This window comes from Sphaeramia orbicularis, chromosome 3 (genome assembly GCF_902148855.1).
Source record: "Sphaeramia orbicularis chromosome 3, fSphaOr1.1, whole genome shotgun sequence".
Lineage (NCBI taxonomy): Eukaryota > Metazoa > Chordata > Actinopteri > Kurtiformes > Apogonidae > Sphaeramia > Sphaeramia orbicularis.
The window spans coordinates 8,120,079-8,134,722 of NC_043959.1; the positions used below are offsets into that span (position 1 = coordinate 8,120,079).

The 14,644-nt window shown below is 35.5% G+C and overlaps 1 protein-coding gene across 4 annotated transcripts in view; it reads right to left on the bottom strand.

The window, feature by feature from the left end:
• Positions 1 to 14,644, bottom strand: part of LOC115416645 (tetraspanin-18-like) — a 60,044-nt gene that overhangs the window by 1,265 nt on the left and 44,135 nt on the right. For all 4 annotated transcript variants that reach the window (XM_030130492.1, XM_030130514.1, XM_030130498.1 and 1 more), the window contains 6 exons: positions 12,938 to 13,033; positions 10,238 to 10,432; positions 5,395 to 5,469; positions 1,901 to 1,999; positions 1,628 to 1,789; positions 573 to 656 (listed from right to left, as the gene is read on the bottom strand). In XM_030130492.1, the coding sequence (XP_029986352.1) occupies positions 573 to 656; positions 1,628 to 1,789; positions 1,901 to 1,999; positions 5,395 to 5,469; positions 10,238 to 10,432; positions 12,938 to 13,033 (711 nt within the window). The remainder of the gene's footprint in view (positions 1 to 572; positions 657 to 1,627; positions 1,790 to 1,900; positions 2,000 to 5,394; positions 5,470 to 10,237; positions 10,433 to 12,937; positions 13,034 to 14,644) is intronic.

Genomic DNA, 14,644 nt, shown 5'->3' on the forward strand with positions numbered 1-14,644 from the left:
ATTTAATTCACATACTATGTAAACGTTTATGAAAATTTAGCACAAACTTCATAGGTTTATATACTATATTAAAACAGAGAAAACTGAAGAAAAACTACTTCAGTAAAGATATCAATAACTGAATATAAAACAAACATCTCCATCCACTGTAATTTATCAAACCCCCTGGGTTTTACTGGTGAATCAATGTCGTAGAAGATGACAGTGTTTCCATGTGCACTATGGAGCCTCTGAACATCCAAATGGGTCATATCTGATGACCATGAAAAGATGACAAACTGTATTTACGCCAATTATTTACATGTATTGATAGGATTAGTGGATCAACAGGTATTAAACAGTTCAGATCTGTAGATGCTTTTGGTAAATGGTGTCTGTTTGGGTCTTTAAAGGTTAAAGTAGTACAGCTACTCATGAAACACATTCAAAAATCTACCAGTTACTGCTTAATAAAAGTAGGAACTCTATCAAATGTGGGTCAGTGATAAAGAGAAATTCTGTCAAAAGTGCAACAGGCATAAATTGTTAGTTAGTAGTAAATACAAATCTGTGACAACAAAGAGAATACATACTTCAATTGTCAGCACCACGATGGCCAGAGCTCCTGCTGTGTAAATGTAGGTCTCAAAATAGTCGACCATGGCCGAGTAACAGCCCTGCATTAACACAAAAACACACAACAAGTCTGATAATGACTCTTAAACCTAAACACCAAAGGTACTCTAATTCATTAAGTCAATGTAACTTCCAGGGTCACAATCAGATAGAAAGTACATATTTCCATTTTCTATTTCAGTTTTACTTAAGGCTATAGTACCTGACCTAGGCCACATGGGGGCAGTGGAAACAAACTGTAAACCCAATGCAGATGCATTATTTTCTTATTTATTTACACAGTCACATAGTTTTGCAACAGTTAGATAATTTCCTGGTCAAGGCACGGTTTTATAATATGTGTAGTACAACTGGTCATCTTAAAAATGTAGATTTCACTAATTTTTAATGAGTAAAATAAAATAATAAATATATGAGTGATTATTTTACATTAGTGTCCAGCTTATGCACACTATTCCCCTTTATTACTACACCATTTACTAAAGAAATCATATAATTATTGACCTATTTGAAAATGATTTCATTCAGCTACATAGTAACTTAGGTTCTATTCTAAGTCTGTTATGCAGAAATACAGACTGTAAAAACCTGTCAATGGTAAATGAGAATGGAGAATCAAAGCTAGTTACTTTATTGCTGAGCAGGTAGTTGGGCTAGATCAGTCTGTAAAATTATTACATAGAAAGTTGCAATATTTATATTTTTATTTTAATTATTTATATCTTAAAAACTCAGTAAGTTGCAATGAGAGTAATGACACAACAGCAAAGCTGCAGCCAGTAAACAGGGCGTGAGTTCACTAGAAAACTATCAGAGCAGTCTCAGTCAGCATGAACATGTAACACTTCTAACTCATTATTTCCTTCACAATAATCATGACCTTTTAATCTTGAACTCTTGAAATATTGAACATTTTAATGCAGCATGTTTTGACCTTTAAGACATTTTCTTCTTCACTTGAGGACAGAATTTGTGTCATGATGTGCATTAGAGACGCATTTCTTCCTCTGACCTTGTTGTGTCGAAAGGCCACAGTGCCGCTCATACACTGCTCCATGTCTCCACGGTAACCGTTCCTCTGGCAACAGGCCTCAGGGACCATCTTAGTGGGGCTGAGAAGTCTGAAGAGGCTCTCCTCAAAGTCCTCGGGACCACTTACACCACAGCAATCAAACTGTGGGAGGAAGAGTGACGGAGGGAGATGTGATTATGGAGGACACTGGGTTGATAATCAGGAGGAAATAAGCTAAAGGGGGGGGCGGTGATTGGAAAATCAATGCCTCACCGAAGTCATGATGGCGTTCCATGTGGATGTAAAGACATCAGTGTTGTTTTGACCTTGGTAGTGACGCTTCAGCTCCCTGGTGAAATACTCTCTGGTTAACTGGACACAGACACAGACACATTCAGCTGAGCCACTATGACCCTCCAGTCTGAAGCATGGCAGCTCTGTTAAACCCAGCAGCAGCACATCAGTGGTCTGTCATTCTCATCCTGGTGTCTGATGAAATCAATCAACTATTATTTCATCAGAAACAGTTGGTGTCCTCTTCCACACCTGCTGAAACACTGCTGAGTGGTCGGTGTCAGTTTAGATGTACACTGCATGTGAACAAATGGACAGGTTCCCCTTGACAAACACACATTTTACAGGAATTGCTGGTCTACTGCTGCCTCTTTCAATGCATTATTGCAGATCCAAATGAACAAACTACCTAACCAACTTATGTTCCTGTATTTTAAATTTTTTGAAGACAGTACAGCACTTTGCTAAGCTCATTTTTTACCAACAGCCCATATTAAGACAACATACATATTGTTAGCTTCATAGCAGAATTACCTAAGTCATATTTCTTTTCAGGACATGGCCAATCATAAAAACTGAAGCAGCAGTGTGAGGAGAGTAAAGTTACACAGATATCACAATTTGGCCAAAAATATGACTTGGGCAATTATGCTGAGGCTAATGATATGGGTGCTTCTATGAAACTGGGTTAATTCTGTTATCTGGCACTTTGCCAGCTTTTTAGACCCAATAATAAAAGAGACATTTAGACATATTTCCCCCCAGGATGTACCTAATGATGACCTCAGATAAATGCAAAAAAAAATTATACCAAATTTGGGACATGAAAAGCTACCTAGGCGTCAGTGCATTTGATGTGGAAATCATCACTTGAAATGGTCTTATATAATGCTATAAATAAACACAGTGTTAAACTTGATGATCCTAGTGGTTTTTCTAATCCAGACATGTGGGTTTTTCATGAATCTTAGTCTCATTCCAGGTTTCGTGCGTAACCTATCGTGTCCACTGGCATTACATGCGGAACCTGCCCATTTAAACACAAATAAATCACGAGTGATTTTGCAACAACGGTCTTTTTTGTGAAAGACTTTGCCTGGCATAATTAGTTTGATTCCCAAAATGTACCTGTGAGAGAATAAGAAGATATTAAAAAAATAGTAGTGCGTAATTTTTGCATCCTTTTTACCGTGTTACATCCAGATTTTTGTATAAAAATAATATAGAAATGTGTTTTATCTGAAAAATAGTTTCTCTTTTACCTCAGTAAATATTTATTTTTAAAATAGACCCAAAGTGCTTCCAAACTTGCTTCATAACATTAGTATACATCTTGTTTGAATTTTTAGCCCCCATGTCCTGTTTTTAGGGACCAGTTTCATAGAAGCACCCATTTTGTTATCTTACAGGGGATATTGTATCTTAGAGAGGGTAAAATCCTGTATATTATTGTACTGCTTTATCAAGATATAGTGTGTTAATGTGAGATACAATAAAGCTAATGCGCTAATTCTAATTAGCACATTAGTTTCTTACTGGTATCAGCATGTTGCAATGCAGTGGCAGATGTTGAACTCATGTAGTGACATAACTTCACAGCAGAGTAAAGTGACATCCTGCTGATACAATCATGAGGGAAAATGTGGCCTCTTCCTGTCATCTCTTCAACCAGTTAAAGTTTTATTAGTTAGAAAACAAAGCATTATTAAGAAAAAAATACAAATATTTTTCTTGGCTCTTTTCAAAAGAGCAAAACTAGTGCAGTTGAACCTAGAGGAATTACCAAGAAGAACAATGACCTGGGCAAAAGAGAACTTACACAGACTAAAATACATATATGTTTTTATGGACCGGACAATCAGTCACATCAGGTATCATAAGTTGCCCAGGTAACAGCAGCTAACATTACAGGAAAAGGACAAAGTTGAAGGTGTATTAAAACAGATGGTCAATGTTTTTGGAGTCCAGAGCCCCAGGGCCCACCTCCCAATCCCACCAAGAGTTGAATGAATCAAAAAAGAACACAGACCTTATCTTCTCTCTCATTAGCATCATATATTAGACACTCTTTACAAAAGAAATATGTGTATTTATTTGATAAAAATGTCATGTTTGGTCACCAGTAAAACCAAAGATAACACTGTTTTATTTAATCATAAGTAGTTGTGTTTTAGTACATGAACGAATCAGGTTCAGATAATGACTGGCACCATCCTACACAGATCATTTGAATGTTTTAATGAAGGAATATTGCAATTACAGTAATACCTTTAACCCTTTTAAGACTGCCATTATAACAGGGTGTTTAGATGCCTTCATGCTTTCTTTGCAATGAAAGTGTCAGAAAATGTCTTTTTTGCCAATTCTTTTGCAGCTTTGTTTTCAGGAAGAACTTAAATTTCAATATCTGGCCATTAATTATTATTATTATTATAAATAATAAATGCTTAAAAAAGTGTGCTTTAGTAAAAAAGAGAAAAACAGACCTGAAGTTTTTAGCATATGTATTGTCAGAAACAACTATAAATGTCCATAACGAAACTTTTTAAGATTGCAGAAATAAACTTTCAACTATTTTACATCTGCTCAAACATGCTTTTTGGTCTTAAACATTCAGTATCCATGTTATGGCTTCATATTTTTTGTTCCCAGGCATTTTTTAGCCTATGTGGAAGTCTCTGAAACAGTTCCTTTCTACTTGTAACAGAGTCCAACATTGCTGCCATAAAGTTGGAAAGTTCAGGATCTCAGCTTTCTGATGCCATTTTAATTTTGGGAACAGCACAAACAGTTCAGGAGTTACAGTAATTTAAACGCTGTAAAATGCAAAATGTAGCACCGGAGAGACTGTCATTGTTAAGGGGTTAAATTAACAGGGAGAACTTGAGCTGATGTGTCATTACAGATAAACTCTGTAACCCATGTAGGTTGTTAGAAAACTTTATTTGCTGGAGGCTGAAGTGTAGTGTCACAGTGTGGAGGAGTGTTATGAAGTGTGATGCATTTGTCTTAGATGTTGGTGAGCAAACAATACCGAGCACTTAAGAAAAAAAAAAAAAAAAACTCCCTCACACTCTCCATGTTAAACAGAAAAGAATAAACTGCAAATGAATTGTTATAAACAGACTCATAGAGGCCTGGTTCATGGAGTTTTGTCCTTTTTAAGACATTCAGAAACCATATCTGTGACTTCACATTTACCTTCAGAACAATTTTCCTTTACTAATAGCATCATCAGTCTATATAACTTTGCAATAGTAATTAAATCAACACATTAAGGATGTGACAAATGAAACTCTATCTGCATCATGTCCTTGGTTAAACTTCCAACAGTGACAGACAAGCTCTATCAGTTTCATTTCAGTAAATCCACACATGAATAAATAACAGTGCCCCTCTGGTCACGGAACATTACCGATGCACTTGTTTTTCAGTTCTGATCATGAACATGTGAACTGATTAAGTGTACTTACATGCTCTCTGAAGAGGAAAGCCAGGATGGCAGCTGCCAGTTCAGCCAGAAAGATGAAGAGGATGAGCATGAAGAACTGAGACACAAATGAAACGCTGTGTTAATCAGCACCACTGTGGTTACACATTACTGTCACTTACACAAACCTCTGACAGGAAATACGTTATGACTTCAAATAACTCAGCTAAAGATTAAAAAAAAAAATGGACATGTATCCATAATGATGTTTAGAAATCTGATACAATGTCATTTTATGTTGCATTATTTTCCTTTTGTCTTTATTTTATTGTTACTTCTGTACCGAGGAAATAAAGAAATATTTAAAATACCTGAAGTGTTTTAAACTCTGTCAGGCCTTCAACTCACTATCTCTGACTGAGCACAAACTCAATCATATAAATCACGGGTGTCAAACATATCCACTCTGGGCCTGTGGGATGAATTTTGTGAAATGTAAAAATTACACTGAAGATATGAACAATCATTTTAGTTCAGGTTCCACATTCAGCCCAATTCCATCTTAAGTGGGTCAGACTAGTAAAAGACTATCATAATAACTTATAAATGATGACAGCTCCAACTTCCTCTTTGTGTTTTAGTGTCAAAAAAGTAAAATTACATGAAAATTTTCACATTTACAAACTATCCTTTCACAAAAAATGTGAATAACCTGAACAAATATGAATATCCTGAAATGTCTGTAGAAAAATAAGTGCAATTTAACAATATTATTTGCATTTGTAGATCCACTATGATCTGTAAGTTGTAATGTATGTGTGTAAATGAAAAGCTGAGACATAATATTGTTAAAATTGCACTAATTTTGCTTAATAAACGTCTTTTTTTCATGGTTGTTTATGTTATTCACATTTTTGTAAAGAATCATTTGTAAATGTAAACATTTTTATAGTTATTTTACTTTTTTCACTCTAAAACATAGATAAAACTTTGCAGTTGACATTATTTATATATTATTATGTTATTATTTTACTGGTCCGGCCCACTGCAGATCATAGTGGGTGGGTGTGACCCCTGAACTAAAATGAGTTTCACAACCCTGATTTAAATGAATAAAACAAACCTTCTAACATAATACATATATGTAATTTGTGCATCATATCTGTGCATCACTGTTCAACAGGTTTTGTTGTTTTTGTTTTGGCTGAATTATTTGCCTTATATTTTAACTGCTTATATTATTTCTGATGGTTTTGTTGCTTTAAATTAATTTTTATCATTGTTAGTTGGTCAAAGTGTCTTGTTGAGTGAACTGTGTTTTTTTTTTTTATTCCTTAATGTTTTATCACATATATTATTTTATGGTATATGTTATATTATGCATCTAGAATCTCATTTTAATCATTTGACAAACCCTTAACCAAGGCTGAAAGTGTTTTTTAGGGCAGTCCAAATCAAATAGGCAATGTTTTGTACCAACTGCAGCTTCACTAATAGTTGCATTTGTTCAGTTTATGGATCTAATATTGTGTCGCCCACTGCATCTGTCCGCTAATCTGAGACAATGCTCCAAAAAATTCATGCTTAATACCCTTCTTTTTCTCTAGATGGCACTGCTGTGTTGTCTTACTGCAGTTTACATAACTCACAAGCAGTAATATCAGAAAGAAGACAGTCAATTCCCACTCCTTACACCTTCACTGGCTCCTATTAGCTGCTTAATACTCAATTAAACATAACAATGTCGTGAACTGATGCAGGTATTTTAATATATAGCAGTGCTGTCAGACAAAAGGATACTAAAAGTCAGAGCATTTTGTCCTTAATCTGATGTCACAATCTGTGATGAAACATTCAACTTTTACTGTATATTTAATTCATTTTATCCTTGATCACACTGCTTTCAGGCATTACTTTGCATCACTTCACACAACAGTGGATGTGGAGGGCATCAGGCAGAACAGCAGCAGAGAGAAGATGTGCCCATGAGGAGATTTGTCTATGTAATAATGTTAGGTCTTGGCCTTATGTAAATTGCCTCGAGATGATTTTTGCCGTGATTTCCGGCTGTATAAATATAACAAACTGAACAGACCTGGAGGTGGAGATACCAAAATGACACTGTCAGAATAATAACAGAAATTTGTAGACATTTAAATACTGCATACATAATACATTATTTCACTGCATACAGTAATTGTAGTGACAGCTAGATTTTGGTGGCTTTAGCTCTCTGGTAAGTAATGTGTGTGTGTTAGAGCTGCAGCAGACAAACTAAATAAGAAAATAAGAGCAGCCTCTGTACTGTAGCAGCAGCCAAAACACTCATTTAACTGGAGAGCAGTTTCACCTCAGTGTTTTCAAAGACACAAGGCAGAAACACTGTGGATCATTTAGACAGAGGTCATTGTTTATCAGGTCTCAAGCGTTGGTCCTGTCAAACACACTGTGTCCTTTGACCCATACTAATCATTCAACTGAATATAGAAATGAGTCATTAAGCTCAAATGACAAATAATAAACCTTTTAGCCAAAAACTAGATTGTGTTTCACTGTTTTTCACTTTCTCACCAGCGGTACCTTCATCATCTACATAAATTAGAATAGTAAATTAGCTTAACTTTTTGTATTTATATTCTTGTAAGTAACCCTGTTTATCTGGTGAAAACCTTACTTAGACACCTCTGCACTGTTTGTGACATTACACCCAGTAAGTCTCTTTTAACTGCATATTACCTGCATACTAATATATGATTGTATTTAATGTAGAAGTCACTGTAATATAATGAGCATATTAATGATATATAATGTGAGTTATGACCTACAGATATCTCAATAATTATGTGTTTCCTTCAGTAACTCCAACTGGTAAATAGGCTAAAAGCAGAGATACGCAACAGCCCTGACTTCATCACTTAGTTTGTTTCAAAACAGCTGCCCCCTGCAGGTGACAAAGTGAAAAACACTGAAAATACAATCAGGTTTTCTAATAAATCCAGGTGATTAACAAGTTTTATTGCAGTACCATATTTTACCTACAAAGAAACCAGTAAATAGTAAACCAGTGATATTGTCCGGTGTTTCAGGTCCACTTAAAAAATACATCAATCTTCATAATTGTTTGACATCAATATTTCAACCTTGTGTTCATTACTGATGTTGATATTTTGAGTCTGCACTGAGAAAGTTCTGAGATGCTTCTATTATGCACCAGTGTACTGCTGGTGGAGACACTGTGTGGACTGTGTGTGATCTAATGTAGAGGCTACAACACTGTCATTACATGAGACAGCTGGGCCTGGTGGGAATCAGGGGTTACTATTCTAAGTCTTAAGTTAGTCTTTGGCTCTGCATTATTAAAAAATAACCTTTACAGATCTCGTTTATCGTTGCCACATGCTCCACCCTTTCATCAGGTTTCATTAAAATAGGACTAATGATGCTGTATCTCACTGGCATGTTCTATCAAAAATCAACAACAACTTGAATTTGTGAGGTTGTCAGGTTCTGTCTCTGTTAGAGTCCTGTGGTCTGGATGCAGGAGATCAATCTCCCAATAGAAGTGGGTGGTACTTTCACTGGAGGAGAACTCAACTAATTAAATGAAAGCCCATATATGACTTCCTATCAGTGCTCAGTAGTAGCTATATTGACATCTTTAACCATTTTCATGCTATAAATCATCAAAATATAATAAGTACAGGCTCATTTTTAATATTTTTTAAAAATAAAATTAAAACTGTGAACAAACTTTGTATATATTGTACCAAGGAAGCTACATATAAAATTTGAAATGAATTTGACCAGTAGTTTCATAAGAGAAGATGTTTGAAGAAATTGCTAATGAAGATGACGAAGACGATGAAGGTGACGAAGACAACTAAGATGACGACGGCAACGCGGAGCCTTGCCAATAGCTCATGGCCTATTGGCTGGTGAGATAAAAAGAGCTTTTATGAATCTGGTTTGTCATTGCCACATGCCCTACTCTTCCATTCTTAAAGGAGTGATATTTTGCTTCTTTTAAAAGGAATTATGCATTTTAAAACATTTCCCTGTGGTCTACATAAACTGCAAATGCTCTGCTTGGGTCTGAATTCTTCATTAATTCAACTCCACAGGTCCATCTTCAACCCTATTTCTGAGTAATGACACCAGAAAGGTCGTTTGGAGCGCTGGCCCTTTAAATACTCATCAGCCACTTCAAGCCCCGCCTCCTCCAGGTTGTTGGCTGTGCTGCTCTGTCCCATTCAACCAACAACTGAACATTTTAGGTAATTGGCTCAAAGTTTTCAGTATGGACTACAACTGCTGCTGCTGACAAACAATTATGGCATACTTGGAGAAATGTTTGTCGTAAGTCTTGACCTTATATGAGCAAATGTCACAATGTAACAAATTAAGAAGGAATTGAAACGGGTTGTAGAAATCCACTCGATTTTTGCCAAAATGAATATAAAGATAGCTTTGCAGCACCTGGAAGGTTCAAATTCAAACTTTATGAACTGTTAGGGTCCAAATACACAAATAAATTAACCAAAAACTAATAAAAGTGGGTCAAAACGACAGACAGTGATCATAGAATGTTCTTGGCAGATAGAATCAAATACCAAATAATGGCTGAAATAAACATGCAGTAAGTGAGCACTGCATTTGTGTCAATCTGAGAAGAATGACAGTTAAACTGGATTCACATTAAAAAATCTCAGCTGCGATAAACCTTAACTTAAACCACAGCCAAAAAACACATACACCTTCAGAGCAGCATGGTTCATCGGAAATTCAGCAGCATAAATAAAACCTTCCCAGATGACGTGCACTCTCCATGGTTCAAAGAGCACACGTCCACCCCCTCCCTGGTTTGGATTTGTTCATGACGGACTCACAAAGAGCAGCAGACACTTGTTTTCGCGGATGGCCCCGCAGCAGCCCAGGAAGCCCAGCAGGAACAGCATGCTACCCATGGCCAGGATGACGTAGACCCCCGTGAACAGCAGGGGGTTGGCCGCCACGATCTCCCTGAAGCCCATGGGATCCACCAGCACCCACACTCCGACACCCAGCAGGAAGGACCCGCCCAGCTGGGACACAGAGAGGCCACATTATTCAGGCACAATGATAGCGATTAGTCAGGACTCTGATGGTTCTGTTTTTGTTCTTCGGCAGCACTGTTTACTGCTGCAAAAACAAATCAATAAAAAAAAATAAAAAATAAAGAAGAAACTGGCTCATCAGTCTTTCATCTTCTACTGACTATGAACCAGCATGTAAGTCCACAGCATCTCAGGGACACTGGCAGGAAAGTAATGATTATTAAACATATACATTATTTAATCCAGCGCCTTTGGAATTGAGGAGAGTTCTTTAATGTGTTCACTGAGTTTGATAAGTATGAGTTTGAGTTTGATGATCAATGTATAAGATAAAGGCTGCAATAGAAATGTAATTAATATAAAAAAATAAACTTTGCTAAAAATCTAAAATTGTGTCTTTAAAAATGACCAGAAATAACTCAAATTATGGAGAAAATTACTAGCAACCTTTGAAAATGTCACATGAAAGAGAAAAATAAATAACAAATAACAAAATAACAATAAAAGATTAGTTTTGTTGGTGTTGAGCAGTATCAGCACTATCTGTTTACACATATAACACTCAAATTATAAAAGAGTAGATAGGTTTTTAAATAATAATTTGTAGTCTATCAGTTCAAGGTGAAAACTCTAAATAATTAATGACCTGTACTTTTTTATTTGATAAGTTTTAAGGCATTTCAAGTTTTGTGTTGGAGTTGCTTTTATTGTTACTATGTCTACTGATTCCAAATGTATTTTTTGTTTTCCATCTGTGTCCTTGATCAATAATACTCAATATTCAATCTGACCTGAAAAATGACACATCAGTCAAAACACACATTTCTATGAACTGGTTTTGACGTGAATAAATTCATCTGGGTACCATCATCAGAGCCGGGTGTTTGCTCTTTATCCACATAAAAATTCCAGACTTTTTCAAAACTGCTTTTTTTTTCCCCCAAAGACCTTGACTTTATGCACTTTTATACTTCGTGCCTACATTTTTGGTTGAGATTGTACCTGTTGTGTGTTGTAGAAAAGTTCATTTTAATAAATGTATGAATGAATCAATGCATAATTTGCACTAATTTATGTTTTAATGACAGACACATTTTCAAAACATATGGAAATCACAAAAGTGCAAGGATATCACACAAACAAATTTCACCAGAATCCTTCCAGTACTGACCGGTTAGCGAAATCATATCCAGTTTTTTATATGCTTTCCTCATGTGTTTCTTATCTTACAAGATAATGTGCCTTTGAACAGACTCTAACATTTGACTACGAGAGAAACTTTTTTCCATACTTTATTAAGACTTTCACACAAAATTCCAGATTTTTCAAGGTCTAGAAAACAGCATTTCAAAATTCCTTACATTTAAGACTTTCAAGACCTGCGCAAGCACCCTGTCAGAGGGAGGCACTATCAGCTACAATATATATGTCAGAGTAGAGCCTTTGGCAGCATTTTGCTGCTATTGTGATGTTTTTTGTTTTTTTTTTACACTCAGCTGATCATTCATATGAGTGAGACGGTCACTATGCCAGAAATTATTAGCTCATTAGCTCTTTTTGGAGGCAAAAAAATCACATCAGAAGAGCATAAAAGGCATATCTTCTTTAGATCTTGTGTGGTAGAGGCAACCCCCCCCTCCAATATAGACAGACAGACAGACAGACAGACAGACAGACAGACAGACAGACAGACAGACAGACAGACAGACAGACAGACAGACAGACAGACAGACAGACAGACAGACAGACAGACAGACAGACAGACAGACAGACAGACAGATAGATAGATAGATAGATAGATAGATAGATAGATAGATAGATAGATAGATAGATAGATAGATAGATAGATAGATAGATAGATAGATAGATAGATAGATAAAAAATATACAAGCATGACCACTAACTGACATGTTATAGTTGCCTTTTGTGGATGGATGTTTATCTGCTGAATACTTTCTCTGGTGATTTTTAATATCACACATTACAAAAAGCCTACAGCTAAACATTTTCAACATAAATACTCAAGTTAACTAACATAGTTGCTTTAAAGCACAATATTAATGATCAAATGATCAATGCAATATTTGTTATCTTGTTATATTTATTACAAAATACAATTATTTGTAAAATCTATTTTATTGTATTTTTTACAGTGTGATACTGATTTATTTATTTTTTTACTTTCTCGTTATACAGTTTTTACAATTAATATAGAATAATTATGTAGACTAATGTTATGCTGATCCAATGTCTTGAAATACACAAACAATAAAAAAGAAAACTAAAGAAACATACTTTAGAAAAAAATGAATCCGTTTTCATTAGGAGGATTTGAATATCTCCATTTGGAAAAAGTTCATCATACTTATCCTTAATTTATCTCCAAAATGATTAGAGTGCATCTGAATAGAAAATAAAACTAATAATGAAATGTTGACACTGGTCTTTCAAACCAATCTTAAACAACAGAAGAGGAAATTGTGGTGAACTTACAAAGATGAAGAAGTTGAAGATGAACATGAGGTATTTCATGCAGCTGAGGCAGTCCCCCTCCATGGCTGAGCCTGTGGCTGAAACCTCCCCCTGCCCCTGGAAAGACACACACCATGAAAAACTGGTCATTCATAAGAAACCTTACAAGTGTAAACCTTACAGGTGTGTAGGACATCTTATCGTATCTTAGTATACAATGGATGGATTTCCACTGAATTACATAGAGATATTGAAAACCTCCAGAGGACACATTTGCTAATCCACCTTTGGCTGTACTTGTTTGTGTAGATTGGCTCCTTGCTCTGAAGTTTGGTGCAGAATTTCATTCAAACAATCTTAATTGTGAACAGTAGTTGCAAATACAAATGCTATTGCCAGGCTGTATAAAATATTTTTTCACAGAAACCCAAAACTGTTCCTTACATGACATGTTGAAAGGTTATAATAAATGCACCATAACTTAAATAATGCTCTTTATTAAGGATATGTTAAAAAAACTGCTTTTAAAAGTTTACATATGGACGCATAACCCCAGTATCATGACGAGCATCATATTATGCAGCCACACTGCTAGTACAGTATACACATTAGACTTTACACATTATCACATTCAGATGAATCTTTTCCAATATTATGTATTGTTGCTTATTTAAGATAAACAATAGTAAAAACAGACCTGATCAAAAAACATAATTCTCACACTGACCACACTAAACTGCAAAAAGTAATAATTACGGCGTTTCTTCCTGTTCAACTACTTACCTAAATGTATCCTCATACAATCACTTCCAGTAATGTGCAATAACCCTGCAAATATTATGTGCAATAAGTTGTGCAATAATCTTCTGTTCTGTAATAACAATGCAATATTTATCAAAATATAAAAGCATTATTTTTATATAGACGAGTTCATAGATATACATACTGCTTTCAAAGGTAATACATACTATTAATATGAAAATTATTCATAGATATACTGTCACATACTTTAAATTCTGTAAACATTGCGTCTATTCATATTTTGTCTCTATATTTTTTAAATTGTACTTAGCTCTATTCTTATCTTACTTTTGTAAAATTCTATATTCTAGTTTCCTTTCTTTTCTTATTTTTAGTTTTTATAGTTGTATTTTCACTCTATTCTTGTTTTCTGAAGTGTTGGTGTTTTTATTAATATTGTTGCACAGACTGGATTAGCACTCCTTATTTCACTGTACACACAATGACAATAAAAGCTATTCTATTCTATTCTATTCTATTCTATTCTATTCTATTCTATTCTATTCTATTCTATTCTATTCCAAATCACCTGCCTAGTAATTTGGAATCGCATAATCAGGGATTCATTGCAGCCCTAGTTGGATTATAGATTTCCAATCATTATGATAATGTTCTGTGATGACCACAGAGCGCCTGTGTCTCCTCTGTCATCAAACATCACACACACTCACAGACACCATCATCAGGAGGTCTCTGTGTTCTATACGGTGATGCTGATACGAGCGTCCATAAGGAGATGGACAGACAAATGCATGATGACACATCGGCGGTAACAATTTTTGTCAGTTGTGAGGACGTGACACTGACAGCGTGTCCCTGTGGGACAGAATGACACATGGAGGGACGTTGGCTGGTGGTGTGGAGGACATGTTGATGTAAGAGCAGCCATCAGCGGGGGTGTGAAGAGAACCAACTGGGCACTTATGG